Source organism: Ailuropoda melanoleuca, chromosome 2 (genome assembly GCF_002007445.2).
Source record: "Ailuropoda melanoleuca isolate Jingjing chromosome 2, ASM200744v2, whole genome shotgun sequence".
Taxonomy (NCBI): Eukaryota; Metazoa; Chordata; class Mammalia; order Carnivora; family Ursidae; genus Ailuropoda; species Ailuropoda melanoleuca.
The window spans coordinates 131,844,862-131,868,766 of record NC_048219.1 but is presented as its reverse complement, the minus strand read 5'-3'; the positions used below and the strand labels follow the sequence as shown (position 1 = coordinate 131,868,766).

At 36.7% G+C, this 23,905-nt stretch overlaps 1 protein-coding gene across 3 annotated transcripts in view; it reads left to right on the top strand.

Moving 5' to 3' along the window:
• IFIH1 (interferon induced with helicase C domain 1) overlaps positions 1–23,905 on the top strand; it is a 53,215-nt gene that overhangs the window by 14,345 nt on the left and 14,965 nt on the right. For all 3 annotated transcript variants that reach the window (XM_002924867.4, XM_034654649.1, XM_034654648.1), the window contains 3 exons: positions 11,225–11,308; positions 16,755–16,975; positions 23,668–23,878. In XM_002924867.4, the coding sequence (XP_002924913.1) occupies positions 11,225–11,308; positions 16,755–16,975; positions 23,668–23,878 (516 nt within the window). The remainder of the gene's footprint in view (positions 1–11,224; positions 11,309–16,754; positions 16,976–23,667; positions 23,879–23,905) is intronic.

Sequence of the window (23,905 nt, the reverse complement as noted above, 5' to 3'; positions counted from 1 at the left end):
TGTAATCTTAACACATTTGATACTTAATGTCAAATTTCCCTCCAGGAACTTGTGCCAATTTACGTGCCCTTTAATAGTATCAGAGAGTGCCTGTTGCCCTGAAGTCTCTTTCCAAAGAACAGATATTTCTACAAAATATCATTATTTTCAAGCCTTGTCAATTGGGTATTTTGCTACTTGAATTTGAATTTTTTTAAATTTCTAGTGGAAAACCTTTTTATAAGTGTATTCTTTTTTGTTGTTACTAATTGCCTATCTTTTTCTATTAGGGTGTTCATATTCTTCTTGCTGATTTATGTAAACTATCTAAGCATATAGGATAGCAATCCTTTCTCATAAATAGTACCGATATGTTTTATAGTTTGCCAGCTCTTCAGGCTTGTGCTTCGTTTAGGGTTTTTTCTTTTTATGTAATGCTTCTGCGGCTTTGGTGTGTGTATGAATCATCGGGATGAGTGGGTCTTACTGAAATGCGTTCTGATTCAGTAGGTCCTGTGCGGAGCCTGACATTCTATCTGTCTCACGCACTCCCAGGCGACGCTGTATTGCTGGTCCTGGACCACACGCTAAGTAGTGAGGTTTAATACACAGAATAGCAAAAACCTGAATTCCAGAGGATTTTTTTTTTATTTGAGCAGCTGCGCTTTCTTTCAGAAATCCTGATCCTACAGGAATGCCAAAGTCACTATCCAAATGTGGATTTGTCACAATTTAATAAACTTCCTTGATAGGATACCTGGCATCTCTGTGGGTTACTGGTTATTTTCTAAATCCACACTAGAAAGAATCAAAGACAGGACTGAAGCTGGCAGACAATATCTTGAATGAGGATTTTTCATCAAAGGTTGCCAGCAACGCATCTCGTCAGCCTGTCGCTTACGTATCTATGGAGGATTCTGAGTCTCAGAGTGAACAACATTAAAGGCAATACTTTAAAAATTTTCTGTTTTCTTACTAGTGCAAAACTTAAGGTTGCATGTTGTGAAAAAAAAAAAAATCTAGCCCTTAATAATGGCCTTAGGGAACAGAAAGGGTTTTCCCCCCCTTCCGTGTTCGCTCTCTCCCTCCCTCCCATTTGCCCTCTGTTCCTTTAGCTTCTTTCATTTAACAAATATTTATTTAACTACTACATGCCAGACATGCAGTGTTCAGTGTTCAGGACTGCAAATACACTGGGGGCACATAACAGAGGTGGCTTCTTGCTCCCGTGGGGCTTTCCACGGATGGGCATGTCAGTCAAACAGTAGTCACTGTAGAGTCGCAGTAAGTGCTGTTAATAGTCATACAGTAAATGCAACTATAGCCTCATAACATACTCGAGTCTGAGAACATGCGGAAGTCAGGTACACTGTACGGTGATAGGAGGACCCCACCCAGTTCACAGACTTGAACGACCTTCTGGTCTGTAGGATCCCCATGATGTGTGGACTTCCCTGTGGACTTGAGAGCCAGACAGTCCAATCCATCCTGACCCTTTTCAGAGCAATAACAAAGGGTAACTTATTCATGAAAATGTAGTTCCTTTGCTTTAGGTCTTACACACCACCGCTTATGCACTATGGATCATTCCAAGTGTTTTGTCTATTTTCTTATTGCTCTCCAGAACTAAGAATTAAATAACCTGTAAAGCTATGGAAAGAAAGAAAGAACTTGTAAAGTACCATTAGCCCGAGAAACTTACTGGTGTTCTTTTGATTAAGTTTTTGTTGCAAAATTTACTGTAGAAGGATTTTGCCTATACGGGCATCCTTTCGTAGAATTCACAGTCAAAATAAAGAGGAAAATATCCCATAGTCTGTGATATGCATTTGCATAATTTTGTTTTGTGCATCTTACCAGTATAGATAATGTATAATCTTTATTTTGAATTCTAATATATAGGGTTAAGATTTCATATACAGCTCAAATATAGTCAATGCTATCAAAGTAGCATTGAAAGAAACATTGCTTAAGCTGCACACATTCTATAAATATGAATTTTCATATGCAGGAAGAAAAAATGTGACTCGAATTATTTCTAATTTTAAATTGACTGCTCTAATTTTTATTTCTGAACCAGTTTCTAAAATATTTTTTTCAGTGCATAATAGTCTTGGTGCATACAAATGGTAATTATTTATAGTTTCAATGCAAAGAGTCCTTATGTATCGTTTTTTAGCCCTTTTGACTCCTTAACACACCGGATGGGTAAGATATACTACCACTAGTAACAGTAGCTTGCCCTGAAAGCAATTTTAATCCCATTTCTCCTTCCCCCTTGGGGTGATATATCAGGATTCCCTTGTCCGCGGCTCTGAAGAGTGCTTTTATTATACCTCCACACCGGGGCCTGGTATTTGTTCTTCCTTCCTCCTTCCAACTACTTCCCATTAAAAGGTGGTTAATAATGAAGATACACCAATTTTTAAAACTTGCCTTTTTCTAAATTAACACAGTGATTTCTAAAAGGATATTTGAATAGTTCTCAGACTGTTAGTAGAATTTTAATGCTGAATGTTATAGTTCTGCTTGCTAAAGTCCCTGGTCATCTCTTTTAACAAGAAAATACTGGAAATCTGTGCTGTTTCTGTTTGTCTAGACCACGCTCCCTAGAAAACATCAGAGGGACACAAAAGCCACATTCATTTTCTTCTATTGCAAATATAGGTTATCTGGATCATTTTAATTCTGTAGGCTTACAGTAGAATTGATTGTACAATCACTTTTAATTTAATAATCTGCTATTATTGCTTTCTCAAAAACAAGTACTTATTTTACATTGACTTTTACATTACACTATTTTAGAAATTAATGCCCTATAATAAAATAAAAGTAAAGCAAATGAGATTCAAAATAAAATAAAATTTTTATTTGTAATGAACTTACTTTGATGCAGAGTTTCACATAAAATCTCCCAGACTTCTTTTATCATTCTATGTTGGAGCTTCCTGTTATGAAACGAGAAAATGCAAGTACCTGAGGTTGGCCAGCAGAGGGCGCTTTTACATTATAAAGAGAATGGAATTCACTGTTCTGTGTGGAAGATTATAACGTAACTGTAGAGTGTGCCATGTGTGAATATACAGTGCGCATGACTGTGAATGCATGTGTATATTTTGATTTATATATTCGTTCACGTGAAGATTTTAAAATTCCACCCCAGCTAATGAGCTTACCAACCTGCTTGTTTTCAGACTTTAATACCTTCTTTTTCATATTCCCCCATATGTTCCACTCCTTAGGTTTATCCGGTGACATTATGCTTTGGAATATATTGTGGATATATTTTGCATAGATCATGTTCTGTAGGAGGGGTTTAAAAATTGACCTTTATAAAACAGCCTCCTTCTCCCTGGCCCAATCTGTTATAGCACTTTTTTTGTTGTTGTTTTGTTTTGCCTTTTTATAGACCAAAGTCCAATCTTAGATTTGGTCTATACTAATTTCTGTAAAAATGCCACAAAATTTATCCTTGCACTTGAGGACCAGAATAATGTTTTATAGCACCAGCCTCTAGAAATTTAGAAATTTTTAGAATCTCTAGAAAAAAAAAATACCATATAGCACTGGAGACCTTAGTGGAAAAGATAATTGATATAGCAGCACATAAGATTGTGTCAGAATTACCCACACTATGACAGGATTGGCTTGACTTCAGGTAATTATCCTTTACTTCTATATTTTGCTAAATTTAGTTACATTTATTTTTGGGAACCAGAAATACTACTGAGGCAATTCAAAAGGCAAATATTAATTTGAGCTGGAAAAAAGAAAAAGAAAGAGAGAGAGAGAGAGAGAGAAGCTGCTGTCCCTGCTGATGTCAGTGTCGGCTAATGGTAAATATAGGTTTGTATTTTATTTAAAACCTCCCTGGAGCCATCTAGGTTAGTTATATGACTTCCAGTTGCTTAAGAGTTCTGTGAGGGTTATTGTTCATGTCTCAGGATTGAGGAGATAGGTGTTTTGACTGAAAGAATCTCCCGGTGTGTAGCTAAGACACGCTGGATTCATTTTCATGACAACCCTTCATGGCTACAAACCTCAAGCACTTTTTGTTTTGTTTTGTTTTTAGCACCATTTTAACAAAGGTGACAATTTTAATTTTAATTTGATGCTTAGGCCTTACCTTCTCTATTTTGGCACGTGAATGAGAACTAGAAGCCAGAGAGTGAGTTGGTCAGGTCTTAATAATGAGAGAACTAAGTACTGGGGTATGGCCCTCACCCTCAAGGATATAACCCAGTTCCAGAAAACAAGTTCCAGGCCCCCAGAGAAAAGCAGTTATCTATCCAGAGTGAAGGAGAACCTGTTAAAGGATGAGGAGGGAAGACTTGGGAAGGAAGGAAGACGCGGAGACAGCCTCCCTAAGGAGGAAGCGGAGACATCCGTTCATCCGGTCCTGTGTTGGATGTGTGCACAGAGGTGGTAGGCAGCATTTCAGACTGCATGGGCCCTACGAGCAAGGCTGTAGGTGTAGGAAGATTCGAAATATGTCTAGGGTGGGGGGTGTCCTGAGAGGGGCTCTGCATGTGTGGGAGCAGGGCTTTTAAGGAAAGTCTCTGAACTTCTACTCAATTTTGCTGTGAACCTGAAACTGCTCTGAAAAATAAAGTCTATAAGACTTTACAGACTGTAATAAATACATCAAAATCCAGCTGCAGTAAACACAGCAAAATGATACAAAAATGCAGGGGAACAATTTGATTAGAGGGGAGCATTTATAGATCAATGAGAGTTAATGGATTTCTCTATGGTTTTCAGAAATGATTTCCCTAAGGGAAAAAAGTACTCTTAAGAGTTTATCATTCATTGTTTGGACAGTTATGAAATACTAGCAGAATGAGCACCTGATCATTTCAGATGATGCTCGAAAGAGAGTCCTTCCTGGGAGCACTGCATACCCCGGGGAGCTGGAGCTGGCTGCCACTAACTTGCCAGAGCCGGACGCATCCCTTGCTTCCAAGCCCCACTCTGTGATGTCACGCTGGTAGCTTGAAATTGGCCCTGGCAGGAATATTTACACCATGGAAATTAGCAGACACTTTGAAATCATGTGGGTTGTTTTGTTTGTTTCTTTGTTTGTTTTTACCTCAAAGAGCCCCCTGTTCACTATTTACCAGGACCCCCTTAAATGTGTCTCTCCCCATACTCTCCTCACGCTTGTTTAAGCCTGCTTAACTTGAATAACTCTGAGGGATGCTTACCAGCCAAAGAAGTTTTCAATTCTTCTATCTTGCCATCCCTAAACCTTGTTACTGCCAAGACTCACTTTCCATGTGGTCATCTGGCTTTTCACTCATAGCTGATTCACTCTGGGACTTTTGGCCTCTGTTACTGACTGGGTCACTCTAGTCAGCATGTTTATCCCCACAACCCTGTATTCTAACAGCTATCTTAATACATGGAGACCCAAGTCTGAAGGCTAAAGGGTATACATGATACAATTTAAGCCAACACTATTACTTACACACAATTCAAATTTAATTCTGACTGAAACATTTCAGCAGTATACATTCTATAAACAGGAGCAAGGAGCTCCATGGATAGCCATGTGGGCCTGTGGCTCTAGGAGAGTTTTTTCTCTTTGGGGAACTCATTTCCTAGAAGCTTGGATCCAGGAGAGAATATGCAAGGTGGGTGGAGGTGGCTTCTCTCCATTCTGCGGGAACACATGTTCCCTGGCACGGAGAGCAGAATCTGACAGACCAAAATGTGAGCGTGTGTGTGTGTGCGCGCACACACGCACAAATCCATATACATAGAGCTGAAAATAAAAGTCATCTATTTCCTCTCAAAAAAGATTAAGGATAAGTTATTTCAAAAGAAAAGGAGTGTTTGAGTGTTAGGATACTTTGCATTTTAGAAAAAAAAAAAGACAAGAGGTCTTAGCAATGTGTCTGATCCAATTATAGGAGCCCACAGAAAAGCACAGAAAGATTCAAAGGAACCCACAGTCAGAGAAGATTCCAGAATAACTTTATTGGTGGTCTTGAAGAGCTTGGCTAGTATATCTCAATGAGACATTAGAGGAGGAAGGGAAAAGAAAGAGGGTGATAAAGATGCGTCTTAGTCCCAAATGTACTCATCACAAAAAGCCTGCTTTTTCCATATGGACAATACCCAACTGTTGTTCATTTTTAAGTATCAATAAGATCTATTGAAAAAGATAGGACCCTAAAAAAGAAAGAAGGAAAAAAAGAAAAAAAGAAAGAAAGAAAAGAAGGAAGGGTATTATTAGTATTACGAAAGCAAGCACACTTAGGAAGCCCATGTGGTCGTTGTGGGAGTGCCCTAAGTGCACATGTGTTGGTATCGTTAGGGCTGCAGGAATTATGAAGCCAGGCGAAGGGGCATAGCTAAATAGGTGAGGCTAAAATGCATCACAAAGTCAGAACTAGAATAAACATGAAAGTACGGTGACAAGTGAAATTAGACTATTTGCAGACCTTGCAAGCACAACCCTCAGGTGAATGCAATCTGCGGGTGCCCTTCTTCTTTCCTAATGTGCATAGAGGCCTTGCCCCTTGCACAGCTTGCGGCTCTAATGCAAAACCACTTTTCGGCAAAGAGACTGTATGACAGCCTGAGGCAAGGGGTGAAAAAGGAGAAGTATTCTGTGGAGTGAGAAATACATCTAGGTTGAAAATAGGAGGGACATTACCTAGCAGGAATAGAAGTAAGAACCAATTTGTATCCTACCTAATGAAGCTTAGCCCTTAGATTGAATAAACAATGTTCTTACCAACTAATTGTTATAATAGCATTCTCCAGCAGAGGGCATACTTTACATTGAAATAGACCTAAAAAGGCCTTCGACCAAGAGGGTTTTTTTTCATTTGAATTTTTTTAACTTCAATATTTTTGGTTTCTAAATGGTTTAAAAATATTTTAAAGTATTTAAAGTCTAGAAGATGTTAAATGTGAAATTTCTGAGATTCCAGTTAATATTTCTCCCTTATTAGGAAAATATTCAAGTTGTGAATGCAAAATGAAGCATTTTTCCCATGGCTTATGGACTGGTCTTAGACACTTACTATCATTGTACACAGAGCTGTTCTTTTTTTGTGCTGTTTACAAAATTATTACAGAAAACCCTATCTTTTAATTGGATGAGTATCATTTTCTTTCATTCCAAAAGAGTTTGATATAAATAACTGCTTTTTTTTTTTTTAACAGTTAGAGATTACCAGCATTTTCTAATCTGTTTTGTAGCCAGCCTTGATATTTTCCCTAGAGGAAATGACACCTATAGAAAAGTTAACTAAACTTATTATATAATATAACTCCAATATTCAAAGCCCATTTAACTAGCAACTTATGAGAATTTAAGGTTTGTTTCTCTTCATGATTCATGTCCTTTATCTAACGGAATCATTCTAAAAATAAATGAGAAAGGAGAAACTATTATCTATATTAAAAAAAAATTTAAGAAAAAAAAGGTTAAGTCACTTGTTAGCAGTGACGGAGCTCAGATCTGGAGACCGATCTGCTTGACTTCTTAGCCCAATGTTCTTTTCATGGCAATACCCTGCCTCCAAGTGACTACTCTATTTTATCTGATCTATTTTAAAATCATAGACATGACTTTGTTCATCAGGACATAAGTCCAGATTGACATACTGTGAAAAGTACAAAGACTAAAACAAAATAATCCTATATAAATCAGTTGCAGGAACTTTTGGCTTATAAACTCAATAGCCTGGTTTAATTTTGGCATCATATAATCACTTGATCTGACTTTATGTTGTGTGTGTTTGTGTGATTTTTTTAAACATGATTTCTTTAAGTGAATGCAGAAAGAAAATTTCTGGGGAAGACATTCTTAATGTTATGGGAGATTCAATATATCTTCTTTTATTATTAAAGTTATTTCCTTTAGTACTTCTCTTTCTATGAAATAAAAAAATTATATCAAATGCATAAGAATTCGCTGCCTAGGAAACAAAATTATTTTTGTGTTGAGAAAGTGGAGATTTTATATATCCTCAAAATGACAAAGAAATAGACCTCTATATATTCACTTTCATTTTCATAATTATCTCTAGCAGAATTATTCCAATTAATTTTGTTTAACAAGGATGGAACTTTTCCTCTTTCATTTGTGTGCAGAAAAGTAAATTTCAAAATTTGTGTGGATGTTTAAATATAAAGTAAATGTAAGTCTATTGATGAAATCAGAAATGTTAGCAAAATAAGGCAATCTCTCTACTTTTTTCCCCTCTTGGGAAGATAAACTATTTCAAGATTGATAGAAAATTTGACATTACAATGAAAATGTCTATATGCTTTAAAACAGCAACAACAACAACAACAATAACCAACTTTCCTTTCACTTAACACTTGGATATAGGATTGTTTGCTTGTTTATGAAGCTTCGCACAAATAATTAAAAACATTGGAATACCAGGCTTGGATTCAGAAAATGGGGACTCCTCACCCCACACCATTCTAGCTGTGTGATCAGGATAAATTATTTCACTTCTCTGGGCCTGGTGTGTCATCTGTAAAACTAAGGTGATGATGGGTATCTATCACATAGGACGTTGAGGTTTAGAGTGTAGCTTACATCTGTGAAGGCACCGAGCTCAGTGTCTTCCTGACACATTGCAGATTTGTTTGTAAAATCAAAATAATCCACGTAATCCACTCAATAATACCCTATTTTTGGTAGCAACTTTCTTTAATATTTATAAATTAATCACGCACATTGCACTAAACAGCTCCCCCAAACGTACATATACTAAAGCAAAGCTTGGGGAAAACCTTGACTTTACCTATATACAAAGTACTTTTAGGATTGTTGTTTAACTGCTAGTGATTAGAAAATGAAATGAAAATCAAGTATAATTTCCATTTGTATTACACTTAATGGGAGACTTAAAGATACAGGGTCAGATTTTAGATCATACTTGTTAGTATTGTTTCGTATTTTTGGTATTATCTTCAGTTCTCATACCATATTTAAAACAACAAATGAAAAGCATATCAAAATTTACTTTTTTGCTTCAGAAATCTTAGTCTATATTTCTAGATCTAGAATTATCCTTCCAATGACATTTTCCCCAACTCATTTTACACCTTGCCTTTTCCTTATAAATCATATTCTCTTTTCATCAGTACATCTGCCCAAAACGCTCTTCTGCTTGACAGTTCTATCCCACACTCGCCTCTAAGCTTCTAACAAGGCATACCTCTGGGAATTGCAAAGTGCCATATTTAAAATCTCTCAGTGAGATATACAGGTTTTCCCGTGTGATCATAAGGGATTCCTCAAATCTGAGTTTGAGAGCTAATCTACGACAACTGGTAGGCACAGTATTTTCACATTAGTATGTTTATGTTGTGCTAATATACTTAAACAGTATGTATGTCCATTGAGAATTTTTCTACAAATTTCTTATCAGCTTTCTTTTAACTTTTAAGAAAGATGTCTTACATATTTGATTGGCATGGGCTGTAATTCCATCATATTTCTCGCTGACTAGGCTTATCCAAGTGGGAAGGGAGATGTCACAGATGTCTCAGACACTCAGGGAGTACTAGTCAGCAATAAAAAGGAACAATTACTGATAGAAACAATGTGGATGCATCTCGAACGTCTTACTCTAAGTTGAAGTCGAACGGAGGTTACGTACTGTGTGAATCCATTTATGAGACATTCTGAAGAAGGCAAAACTGTAGGGACAGAAACTAAATCAGAGACTACTAGGGGGCAGCAGGAGAGAAATGACAACAAAGGGGCCTGAGGGGGCTTCTGAGGTGATAGAAAAATCTTGCTTGTGATGGTGGTTGCAAAACTGTATACATTTGTCACTCATCAAACTAAACCTACCTAAAAGAACAACCTAAAAAGAGTGATTATAAAGATAGATAAAAAGATAAATTAAACCTCAATGCACCAACTTAAAAAAATAACTGATTAAGGAAAAAGAAAATACTTGTAGTTTTGAGGAGTTGTACACTGTCTCTCTCCAGAGACGTTTTATTGATAATATACTATGTGCGTTTTTCAACCATTTCTATTTCTAGCCCTAAATGTGTGACACTCAGACTATTTTTAGGTGGCGAAAGGCTACCTTAATGTAATTTATTTAGTGCGTTTGGGAGCTTTAGCATGAAATGATAATTATGTAACAAGTGTAAATATTATGAAATATTATTAATTGTAAGAAGAACATTATTTAATGGAACTCGTGCCCTAATAATATGCCAAGTCCTTGATTTTTATTTGATTTTCCCATCATCAGCAATTGAGCTACAGTGCTAAGAGCTTATTGTACCTAATATTACCTAGCGGTTATCAAATTCTAGGAAGCGAATTGTACTAGCCCCACTTTAACTACCGGCGAGCCAGGCTCAGAGCAACCTCAACAGCAAATTTCACAAGTCCTGATTCCAGAGCCGACGTGTGTTGCCATCTTTCATTTACTTTTACGAGTTTAGCAATAGTTCTGATCCTTGTGGATAAGATCGCATAAGTCCTTGGCAATAAACTATAAAGAGGGAAGTGTTCCCTAGAGGGGAAAAAAAAAAAAAAAGATTTTCAAAAGGAATTGATACTGAGTACTGAAAACCAGTCATCAGGATTAACAAATTAAGGGAATGCTCTTGCCATTCATCTTAACTGTCACTTTTTGATGGAAGCTTAGGTTAATTGTAGTAAAGGAAAACATTTATTTCCAACCTCACAGAAGCTTCCAGTACAACTGCAATGCCAGGCTTTAAAGAGATTCTTTTCGAGAAAATTCTTTTCGAGATTTTTAAAGTTATGTTTATCACTGAACTGTTATTTTCATAACCAATTAATAGAACCACGTACTTGATTAACTTTCTATACTTTATTAATTCCCTATCGTATTACATTAAAATAACTCCGTGGTTACTATGGAGCACTTTTTGTTTCAATGCCATTATCAAGCCTAGATTTTCTTTTCTTGGGCAAAATTTCCATGTGGGGGGACAACAAAAGCCATCAATGTTTACAGGTCTGTAGTTGCTCTCACGTCGGACGTGCGGTGCTTCAAGTAGGTGTATGTGTTTGATTCACTCCCCAGCAGCTGCTCATTCATAGTGGAGTCTGTAAATGGTGCTTGCCAGAAATTCTTACCTTTTATTCCTCATCGTCTGGGTGTGCCTTTTCCACTTGCATTGAACTGTATGCACTGTGTGCTGTAGAGGTGTGCAGTTAAAATACGTTGATTCTCAGAAATATTTTTAAAATATTTTAAAATGTTTTCCTTTGCAGAATCAGACACAAGTTTGGCAGAAGGAAGTGTCAGCTGCTTAGATGAAAGTCTTGGACATAACAGCAACATGGGAAGTGATTCAGGTACTGCCTAACTGTTGTGTAAACTTAAAAAGTGTGAAATAAGACGCCATATAGTGGAAAGCATGGGGGCTGTTCATACCCTCCCTAATGGATTTATGCAATTAAAGCAATTCTTTTCTACCGTTGAAGTCGTTTTGGAACTTTGCCATTCACTTTCTTTAAAAGTACAACTTATAAAAGTCTTAGACTCAAGCTCTCTCATTTTTGATCCAGTCCTTATCTTTTTGGTGCAGATAAGAACATGCATATGCCACATTCCATAGAGTTAGGTCATCTCTTATTTTTGCTATCTGCTTCAGTTAATTGGACTGCATTTAAGTCATGTATTTGGTTTGGTACGTGTGTTCCTGCGCCCTGCTTTTTTTTTTTTTTTAATTAAAACACATTTTAAATGAAAAAAATTAATACTGTCAATAAGATGATTGTGACTCTAGATTAACCGCAGGTAACAAGAGTCCTTTTATCTTTTATGTATTTTTAAAATTTTATTTAAATTCAATTAATTAACATATAGCATATTATTAGTTTCAGAGGTAGAGTTTAGTGATTCATCAGTTGCTTACAACACCCAGTGCTCATTCCGTCACGTGCCCTCCTTAAGGCCCATCACCCAGTTAACAAGAGTCCTTTTAAAATGAAAAACTAAAAATTACACATGTAGTTAAAAGAGTTTCAATTTGTTTAAATATCTCTTGCAGAGAAGTCAAGTTTCCAAAAATATTTTTGTCACTAAATGAGGACTGTATTAGGTGTTTCCCAAATTGCTCTGCTAGTTGGCTATCACTCCAACAATAAACGAGAGTGCCTCTTCCCAATCCTACACTTCAGCAATACTTCCTGTTATCGGATTGCCTAAATTCTGTCAGTTTGGTCGATTTCACATTACTTCTTTCTGTTGTTTAAATGTGCAATTCCAATGATTACTACTGAACTAAAATGTTAACATTTTCTAAGAAGAGGTGATAGATCCTCAGATATCTGGTATACACCTTTGCATATTTGTCTGTGCGTATGATCTATTTCATAATTAAAATTAACAAATTATAAACGAACAAAAAATGCTTTGCAATGTGGCCAGCTAAGAATCAGTAGGAAACTGGCAAATTAAGAAACACAAATTACTTTATTATTCATTTGTTCTGTGATTGAGTTGTAGAAAACACTCAGAAAATATCGTGTATTTCAGATTTCCCTGCGTTGTCAGAAGAATTATAGAAATTTAGTTAGAAGAGTCCTTACAGGACAAAATCATTTACGTAAAAACGGTCGTCTGCCCTAAAAGCTTTCCAAGATTTTAAAGGGTTAATTCATTTTCTGTTCACTGTACTCAGTGCTTATTGAGTTATTGCCCTGTGCTTATTTCTGCGAGTTATATTTGATTTTTCCATACTTGTTATACAGTTGTTAGATTTAACAATTAACATTTCTATTAAATGTTATTGATGTTAGAACTCAGAATGTGCTCTAGCTAATATTTAACATCTTTATGATTGTTTTAAGCTTCTGGACCTCATCCTAATTTTTATTTGTCTAAGTAAGGGCTTTTCAACAATATTCTTTCATTCATTAAATATTTAATGGACATCCTCTATGTGCTGGGCATTTTGTCTATTTAGGGCTGTTAGCAAATGTAACTATTTGCTGATTTTCAGTCCTCAATGTGGCATGAAAGACGTGATAAATCTGAACGCAACCTACTTTTAAAAAGCAAATACATTTTCAAAGGCAAATGCATTTGAAGACAAACACATTTTCAGAGGGCACCCATTGACGTTCTAGATGGGGTCAGCGCTTAGAAACAAAGAATTACTGTGCATGGTGGGTAGTAAAATTCGGAATTCATAAAATTATGAAATTCCTTTCCCTCAGGTGCATCATATAGACAGAAGTAGAAGTCAATGCACAAAAAGGATTAGATGAATTGCAAATTGGTGAACATATATTGAATTTCTGAAAAGCATTACGATGTTTGGGATAATGTTTTAACTTTTGAGGTTGACATTTAAAGGGACTCTATCCCATATGTCCTTTGTCCGCCTTCAACAATTACATAATGGGACATAAGGATCATGGATGTGACCCAATACCATAACGTTATGTTCCTCTATGGAAGTGTTACATCATACTAAAACATGATTAATAATGCTCTTAAAGTTTAAATATTCTCATTATGCTATGGAAAGCTTTTTTGTTTTTCTGTCTCTCATTTTTAGAGAGATATACTGCATCTCACAAAGTGGCAATATTTTTGGCAATACACATTGGCCTGATATGTAGAAAGTGTTTCCTTACTATTTCAAGGTAATACCTATTAATATTTGTCCAGCTGGAATGGTGTGTTTTTCCGTAGTTACATACTATAGGTAAAGAAATACTTTGTCGATTTCAAACACATGCAGTGACAGACCTTTTCTCTCCAAGAATAACTCAGCTGTCAAAATCAATGTGAGAATGAAATGTGCCACATGGTGTAGTTCCAATAAAATGTTATTATTTAAGTCCTATTTGATTTTATTTTTTGACCATTTATATGGTATAGTATAATTTCAAGGTCTTCCATCAGTATTTGTTGTAGAGGAAGGGCACAATGTTATTCAAAGCTTGTGCATATTTTAAATACCACATTCATTATTGCATTTAATTGATTTTGCTTTTTCAAAGCAAGCCAAAAAGAAACAAAAAAAACAAACAAACAAAAACCCAAACATTTCTTTTATAAAGGAAATTGGCTCCTAGCTTATTGACACCAGCCCAGTTCTCTCCTTCTGGTGACAGAGAAAATTCTCTTTTCATTGCTTATGTGGATAAATTCTTCCATCCCTATGTCAGAGGATGTGATAAGGCAAGAATCAGGCTGAATATTTAGCACTCACCCAGCTCTTCTTTGGATGCTGTTCTCACAATGAATCCAACTCTTATTTTTTTCCATGTTCACTCTGTGGTTCTCTTTTAAACTTGGGGCTACCTATCAAGTTTCCCGGACTTGACTCAAAAGTATAGATGCGAATTGAGTTATCTAATAGCCCTACATTTTTAGTGGCAGCAGGATAGTACTTTAGACTCTGAAGTCCTTGAAGATAAGGACTATATTCCTGGGACTGCATGGCATGCAATTAGGGCACCCCGTAAATATTTGCTGCAGAATGAACTGGTGGTACATAATGAGTTAAGTAGCAGTGAAACAACATGAGTTTCGTTCCAGAATCAAATTTTGAACATGATAGCCCTTTTAACATCTTAACTCATCTTACATTTATTAGTACAATAAATATCTAGCATGCATAAGTGGTGTCGATGTTTTACTCTTTTGACTTAGTCTTAGATTACTTCGGGAAGAGACAGAAAATTACTCTAAGTTTCTCTTTTTAATTTGTGTTACCCAAGGATATAGTAGTAAGCATGAAAAACAAAAAGGGAAACTGATTATTTAAAGAGGTACCTGCAACAATTAGAAGAGAAGCAGAATTTTATTATTTTTTTAAAATCTGTGCAAATATATACATAGAGTGAAATTAAAGGGAATTTGCTAATCTTTTTTAAGCAATTTCCTAAATTAAATATCAATTTAGCAAAATTATGTAATGTAATATGATAGGGAATTAATAAAGTATAGAAAGTTAATCAAGTACGTGGTTCTATTAATTGGTTATGAAAATAACAGTTCAGTGATAAACATAACTTTAAAAATCTCGAAAAGAGATTCCTGGATCTTGGTGTTACACACAATTTAAAGGACATCTTCCTTTGCAAATATTTTTGCTCCTTTGGAAAAGTTAGGTAATCAATGCTGGGAATATAGGCAGAATATTAGAATTTTGATAATCTATAAAAGCCACTTAGCAGAGGAGTAAAGTTAAATAAATTTGAACCTTACATAAAGATAATAGAAGATGAATGATTATGGTTACTGTAGAGTTCAAAGCAAGCATAGAGAGCAAACTTGTAAACGTGTATCTTTAAATGCTGGTGATCTTAAATGGGTTTTTCCTGAAAATCGTATTAAATGAATCAGCAGATGATCCAATGATAACTTAAATGTATTGCTTCTTTGTTTACTCATCCATACAGAAGGCAAATTTCCTGCCAGGTTAGGAGATGACTCTTACTAAGTGATATTTGGTGTGAATTTTCCTACCTGTGCAGATAGTACTATCACAACAAGCTAAAACCCATTAAAATAGAATCATCCAGTTGCTGAAATGGAGCCATCAGCAACTTTTGTGAAGTTAATGGGATTTTGTTAGTTTAGTTTTATTGCAATCATTGATAAGAGAAGGAACACTTCATGTGTAATGAAGTACTAAGTGCTATCATTTCATTTTTCCTTATGATTACATAAAGCAAAAGATGGGCTTTTAAATTGATATAATATTTATTTTACTGCATTCCACATGATAGATTATACGTTTTTAGATCTTTTTCCCTGGGTCAATATAGATAAATATCACTTTTAAACAAAGTATGTTTAAACCAAGATATGTCATAACAATTTTATTCTGATGTTCAAAAAATCGATATATGTTAGTACTTTATGAGAATTTTAAATTTAGAAATCTATGTTAATTGGAAATGTTTTTAATGTGTCGCACTTTGAGTTTCAGGAAAATATGAATACGTGGAGAATACATATAAGGAAGGGATAAAGATCACAATTCAAAACAAAATGTCAAAACTAGTCACAATTCAGTTTAAACTAACAAAATCGTTTTCATCTTTTGATGAAAACCTACCAGTTAAAGGCTTGCATGGGATGAGTTTTTTCCCCTTCTCCCTAAATGTGGCTTCTGTTTAAACTAGCTACCTCACACGGCAAAAATAGGATTTTTTTTTTTTTTGCCATTTTAGATATTTGAGATAGATAGATAGATAGATGGGCAGGCTTTTGGGTATTTGGTTGTCAGATAAAGTTTTTCAAATGAAGGAAAGTACCATCAGCTATAATATCTTCTTTGCAATAAAAAATAAGGGGGGTGGTGATACAGAACAATGACTCATTCTTTCCCAGTTCCTCTTGATTCGTAGGTGGCAAGACTATAGAGAAGCAAGTAGGGCATAAGGGCTCAACGAAGAACTGGAAAGCCTGATGCATTAAGAATCATTCCTGCCCATCCTCTACAGCAGTCCTTCTAGCAGTTTCCCCTGGCTTTGCTCACTCTGTGAAAAGACTCTCCCATGTTGCCTCCCCTCCTGTCCTCCATCCTGTTAATTCACTCCCTCTGCACCTCCGCCCCCAGGCCACTTCCAGGATGGAGTGCCTGGGTCGACCCTGCAGATGTCAATGGAGAGCTGACACCCATATGGTACAGAAAATAGAAAAATGGATTGGTTTGGACCACACATGAAAAGGAATTTAAACCACTAGACGCCTATGCTGGGTTTTAGACTTCTTAGCCTTAGTTATTTTATTGCCCGTTCCCTTATTTTTCTACCTTTTAATTTCCTTCAGATGAAGAGAATGTGGCAGAAAGAGCATCGCCTGAGCCAGAACTGCATCTCAGGCCTTACCAAATGGAAGTCGCCCAACCAGCCTTGGAGGGGAAAAATATCATTATATGCCTCCCTACAGGGAGTGGGAAAACCAGAGTGGCTGTTTACATTGCCAAGGATCACTTGGACAAGAAGAAAAAGGCATCTGAACCTGGAAAAGTTATAGTCCTTGTCAATAAGGTATTTAAATAGCACAAAATACAACAGCGTTTATTTTCACTTTATTCTCCTGACGCATTTGTAAAATGACATGTGTAACAATGGATCACACAGACCTAATGTAATTAAGAGGAATGTCAAAATAAGTAATTTATTTTATTTTAAATCTTTGCTTTTACAGATACAAGTTATTAGCTTTTAAAATGAATTTTTTCATAACACCAGAGCATAAATCAAATAGCTATTATTTATGTGTAAAGAATAATACATTTACCCAGATATTCTTTAAGGTTAACTGGTGCTAATTTAAGTTGTCCTGTACATGGACATGAATGGCCTCAAAATATGACTGGAATTTAGGATCAGATACTATCTTTTGGAGTCTCTTTAACTGTTGACCCTTAGTCAAAGGTGATAAGTCCTCCTTACCAGAATGTATATCATTTGTTTGAAGACAAAGAGAAAATTAAGTGACCATTTGGCTGATCTAAATCAAGTTAAAAAGGAAAAAAGAGGGACACCTGGGTGGCTCAGTCAGTTAAGTGTCTGCCTTTGACTCAGGTCATGATCCCAGGGTCCTGGGATCGAGCCCCATGTCAGGTTCTCTGCTCAGTGGGGAGCCTGCTTCTCCCTCTGCCTGCTACTCCCCCTGCTTGTGCTCTCTCTCTCTGACAAATAATAAATAAAATCTTTTTTTAAAAAAAGGAAAATAGATAACCAACTTTCAAGTTATGTATAGATGTTACTTGAAATGCAACTGAGGTTTTCCTCTAATAATTTATATTTTGGGGTATTTAAAGAACAATCTTCATAAGCAGGTTTAAGTCTTCTTCACTGTAAAACAAAATCTAGTTATCTGACCTTTATTCAGTTAAATGAGTTTATTAATTTATACATTTATATATTGGGCAGATTAATCTTTACTTTTGTGTAGTAGAATTGAGTATACATTTCCATGGTCAGACATAGTCTTTTTTCTATTATTTACAATAACTAGATTTTCATCATTTCTTTTACCAAAAATATAGTAATAGACTATACAGCTTTTGTATATTCTTGGATTTCTATTATGCCAAAGATTTTAGTTACAACCTGCCTTTCGGGACCAAAGAAACATACTCAGAATCTATGATCTGAATAATTTTTATCATGTAGTTCAAATGCATTTTGTATGTATCTGCTAAGTTGAAAAGCCTCTTCTTTATACTTGAATGCCTACTATTAAAACTGTTTTATTTCTCTTGTGACAATAGTGATATGTTAGAATTTATTTGTGAATAGCCATTCATGTATTGTCTTTATAAAGGACATTATCTTTGGAAAAAAAGGAATCTAGCTTTGAATACACCTTCTACCCACCAGTAGTTTGACCTTGGACAAACTCCTAATTTCTCCTTGCTTTAGTCTCCTCATCTGTAAAATGAACAAAATAATACTACCCTATACAGTTGCTCTGAAATTTAAATTAGATAATCTATCTTAAGCCTGGGAATGACTCAGTAGGTTTTAGTTCTTTCTCCCACTCCCTCTTCCTCACCTCCATAACTAATTAAATGGAACTCCTTAACCAGTGAACAGGGTCTTAAGTGCCAGGTTTTGAGAAAAGAACAAAGTTAACTGGATTTGAAGATACTTGAGCGGAGTTCTTGATACCATTTGAATATTCTGCAGTTTCGTCAAACTGAGGCTTCACTATCTCCCTCCCTAAAGGCGCTCCTTCCCTCCTTAACTGTCTCTTAGTTACGCCACCCCCTCCAAAGCATGAAGCCTCAACACCTAGGAGATATTTTTTAATTCATCTGCTTCCTTCCCTTCTCTGATGAGGCCGCAGGGTCATAAACTCTTAGAGCTGAAAGAGGACTTCACGATCCAGCTGTCATCTCATCTCTTGCCTCTGCTGGGTAGGCTGGGCTATCCAGGAAGTCCCGCTTTTAATAAGATAGCTTGATCCATTCTTTGAATGACTGGTACTGGTGGAAAGCCCTCCCAAAATCTGTTTCTCAGGAATCCACACTCATTGGTTAGAGTTCTTTCCAGTGTGATTATACAGAGTAAGAATTAATTCTCCTGCCTCGTGACTGCCCTTCACGTAGAGACGGCAGCAATGTGGCTCCTAAGTCATTTTTCTTTTTGTTCCCTGGGATAAATATTCCCAGTTCCTTTAACTCTTTTTTGTATAATATGGTTTCATCATCCTGAGTGCCATTTTTGAGACGTTTATTTAGGACCTTCTTCAAATACAGCATCCAGAGTTGGGCAGAATGCTATAGATATGGTCTTATCGGTGCAGACTGTAAGAGAGTTGAGATGTGACTCTAAGCCCATGACAAGGTCTGCTTTTTCACCGGTGCCGGCGCCCACAGACTCATCTGGAGTTTGCCATAAACTAAAAGCCTCAGTTTCTTTTTTGTCTGAAAATCTGTTAAACTAGAACTCTTTTAAGTTGTTCTCGTGCAGTTAATTTCTAAATGCAAATACTTAGGTTTATTTCTTCATCTTTTGCACATTGATTGATGGTTGCAGATTTCAGGTTTGTGTATGTGTCTAATGCACCTTGTTCTTACAATGACTCCTCCTCCCAGTGCTGTATGTGCATCACAAATCTCTCATCTCATTGGATCTAGGGGATTCTTTCTTACAAATCCACGTTTTCAGCCACGTTTAAAGGTTAAATTATCCTCACTAATTATTCGTATTCGCCGCACTGTTGTGTAGACACTTAAGGACATAAGTCTAATTCATCATCTGCTTCTCTATTGTTTTTCCCTAAGAATTACCTGAAATCCCTCCACTAGTTCTTCCATATATGTCACAGTGGTTTACTTTATCATCGAATTTCTTTCAATTTTAAAGTAACTTGATCTTCAGTTCTCTTCAGTTGAGTCTGGCCCTTTATGTCACATAACCTTAGTTCTGATTTGGCCTAATAGATGGTATTGTAACCCTTGATCCTGAAAAGAGAAATCCTGTCCTCTCTAACATCGTTTACTTTCATCTCCCTGCCTCCATGCTTTCCAAAGTTATCGCCTTCAAATGCAGGGAGAAATGAAAACACCACCTGTGTTCCCAGACTTTCTATTTCCTATCTAGGGCTTCAACATCACGAGAGATAAATCCCAGGTTCCTTCAGATGCTATAATGCAGCCCCATATGATTCAGCAGAAGTGGGTAGCAGTTGGGTTTGATTAGTCTTGGCAGGCACTCTGTCACATCTCAGGAAAAGGCTCCAAGAGGACCACACACCTCCCAATTAGCCATGTCAGACTTGCATCTGGCTTCCTCTGTGTCCTTCAGTAGGAAGTCAACGCCACCCAGAGTGAGTATCAGGATTTCCAACACCTGCTACCTCCTGTAAAAACTTATTTTTGTTCTGTAGACCAGAAGACACTGCTTCTTTGGAAGGTCTTGACTCATCCTTTATGGGCAGAACCCCAGGTTGCTTTGTCACCCCTTGGTGTAGAGATTCTTAAATCATTCAGCAGCGTGAGGGGATTTAAAGACAAATCAAAGGCAGATCCTGTTCTCATGAATCTACAATCTAAGAAATGAGAGATGTGTATTAATAATATGATAATGAGTATTGCACTTTAAGATACAGAATTAATTATTGTTATTGTATCTCATTAAATCCACACAGCTACTTTGTGAGGTAACCATGATTGTCCTTGTTTCATCCATCAGAAAACTGGGGCTCTGAGGCTTTACTTGGTCTGTCAGGGCTCATCTTGCCAATAAGTAGCAGAGCTGAAACCTGAACCCTTATCTTCTGAAGGCTGGCTTCTTCTGAAGGTTGGGGCCTTCTTTTTTCACTATACTGATGGAATAAAAGGATCAGCAAAGTATCAGGGAAGTTTTCTGAAGACCAGAAAAATGACAGCCTCTATTTCGTTAAATTTTCACAACAGTGATATGATAGGTTAACATTATCCTCATTTTCTTGATGTAGCAATTGAAATGATTGAAATGATTTAGTAACTTGTCCAAGGTCACATAATAAGTAAGTGGCTAGAGTAGTTTTCATGGCTGACTTTCTCTCCTCTGGATCTTGCTATCTCTTCCCACTAAGCTTAATTTTCATTCTCTTCTTCAGTCTTTCTTACTTCCTCCTCAGATTATATCCTCTGTCTCGTGTAAGTAGAATGCAAAGAATAGTTCTAGAAAAATGTGTCAGAAATGACTTTGTGTAAGAGAGAGAACAACTGCAGTTCTCACATTTTAAAGACTTACTGTCACATGAGAGGTTTCATATAAGTGCAGGTTATGTACACAGAATTTGTCCCTAGAGATGGTCCCTAGGTTCAGTGGCCCTTTGGTGGGGCCCAGGAGTCTGCATTTTCCAAATCTCTCAAGTGATTTTGTGGCAGATGGACCAAGACTTTACTTTGACAAAAAACAAACAAACAAAAATAAAACAAAACAAAAAATAAAAACACTAATGGAAAGTTTCTCTTCTTATTTTTCTCATCTCGTATTATTTTCTTCCACTTACCAAACTTGGTTATTAATTTTAGGTCCACACCGTTTCCTTGAAATTTATAGATTCCATTTTACCCCTTCCCTCTCCAAATTCACTCTTAGATAACTGCATTGTTTACACTAAATGATAATACAAAGCATTGTTCTTTGTACACTGTTTTCAGCCAGGGATATCAGCCAGCCCTCATTTTACATGTAAGTGGGGCCCACCTCAAGTTAAAAGATGAATAACACATGTTCTTCAGGCCAATGGAAAGATAACCATTGATCACATTATCTGGTAATTATATTATGAGGAGTATAATGCTTATTCTTTGATGCTGGCCCTTGAAACTCTTCCTGCCAACTCTCTGTTTGCCACACTGTACATCCCTAGGCTCCTGTGGGAAAAATTCTTGAGGGTATAACCTTCAAGTTGGCCTGGTTATTCCTTTCCCTAATCTAGGAGGTATTCTAAATGAATGGTAATGTGTAACATTGAGGGGTCAACTCCACCACCCCAGCAGATACTGCGACATACAGAGAGCCAGCTGAAAGGACTTCTATTTGCTGCCATGTGACAAAACCTTTGTTAACATTTTCAACAGGTTCAGCTGTTATTGAAAGTGGTAATTTAATTTTTAAATTTAAAATTAAATAGCGAATGGTTATAATGTAGAGTAATGCCATCACGGGGGAGTGTAAATGCAAACTGATAGCAGGGAGGACATTAGGAGAAGGAAGGGAAAAATGAAGGGGGGAAACAGAGAGGGAGACGAACCATGAGAGACTGTGGACTCCGGGAAACAAACTCTGAGGGTTTTAGAGGGGAGGGGGTGTGGGGATGGGCTAGCCCGGTGATAGGTATTAAGGAGGGCACGTATTGCATGGAGCACTGGGTGTTATATGCAAACAATGAATCATGGAACACTACATCAAAAACTAATGATGTACTGTATGGTGACTAACATAACACAATAAAAAGAAAAAAAAAAGAGAATTAAATAGCCACCCCTCAGACAGAGGACCAAGAATAGGGTTGATACTTTCTGGATGTTGTAGTCAGAAAGAATGTGGCCATCTTCCAGCTGCTTGCCTGCAAAGATGAGCCTCTGCTGGCCAGGGGGGATGCCTTCTTTATCCTGGGTCTTGGCCTTCACATTCTTCATGGTATCGCTGGGTTCCAACTCCAGGGTGATGGTCTTGCCGGTCAGGGTCTTCACGAAGACCTGCATTTTGACTTGCTAGTGAATGCAAAGATACTGTGAATCGCCAATTACATTGAGTAACCTCAATGCCAACATACTCCCACATTCTTCATGGTATCGCTGGGTTCCAGCTCCAGGGTGATGGTCTTGCCGGTCAGGGTCTTCACGAAGACCTGTATTTTGACTTGCTAGTGAATGTAAAGATACTGTGAATCGCCAATTACATTGAGTAACCTCAATGCCAACATACTCCCATCAGTAATGCCAGTCACCTCTGAAAGATTTCCACTTATTTTGCCAATCTGTTTGCTCTTTTGTTCTTTCTCAGCCACCAAAGCTATTTTAGTGGTCTATCCCTTCATCTCACATCTGCTCTCCTAGGCAGTGTCTTACCTCCTCACTTTTGGTTCTCTGCTCCCTTCAAATTTTTAGGCATGTTGCCTCTGGCCCCATCCCAAAACAAACAGCAGGAATAAATCAACACTAAACACACTCACAAGGGTCCTATGAACTATTATACTAAATTTAAAATATTCTGCATGGTATGCACAGCCCTTTATAGCCAGGCCCTGATCTGTGAAATCAGAATTTATTTCTTATCCAGCCTTGGTTTTAATTTATCTTGTCACTGACCCATGGTTTACTAGATTAAAATTCTTTCTAAACCCTTCTTTTGAGTACTCAGTTACTTCTGCCTCTTTGCTGTCACTTTGTATGTATTTCTATGAGGGAATTATTACACTGTGTTTTAATAATTTGTGGTTTTTTGTTGTTTAGTCTTAGTCTATGTGCTCAGCTAGACTGAGCTCCTCAAAGTTGTCAGCCATATCTTAAACATCGTTATGTCTCAGGTACAATGTTTACACCTAATAGGCATTCAGTAAATGCTTATTGACAAATTCATGAATGTCATGATGGATAGGTTGTTATGCTTAATTAACTGATAATGTAAACACCTCTGATAATGCTTGCCACATAGTAGGACTTGGATCAATACTCCTTTTTCTTTGACCATGCTCTCTCTCTCTTTTTAATTTGTCATTTTTAAAGGTGCCACTAGTTGAACAGCTCTTCCGCAAAGAGTTTGAACCATTTTTGAAGAAATGGTATCATACAATTGGATTAAGTGGTGATACCCAGTTGAAAATATCATTTCCAGAAGTTGTCAAAACCTATGATGTTATCATCAGTACAGCCCAAATCCTTGAAAATTCTCTTTTAAATTCTGAAAAAGGAGAAGATGATGGTGTCCAGTTTTCAGGTTGGTTGAAGTGTTTATTTTTGGAAA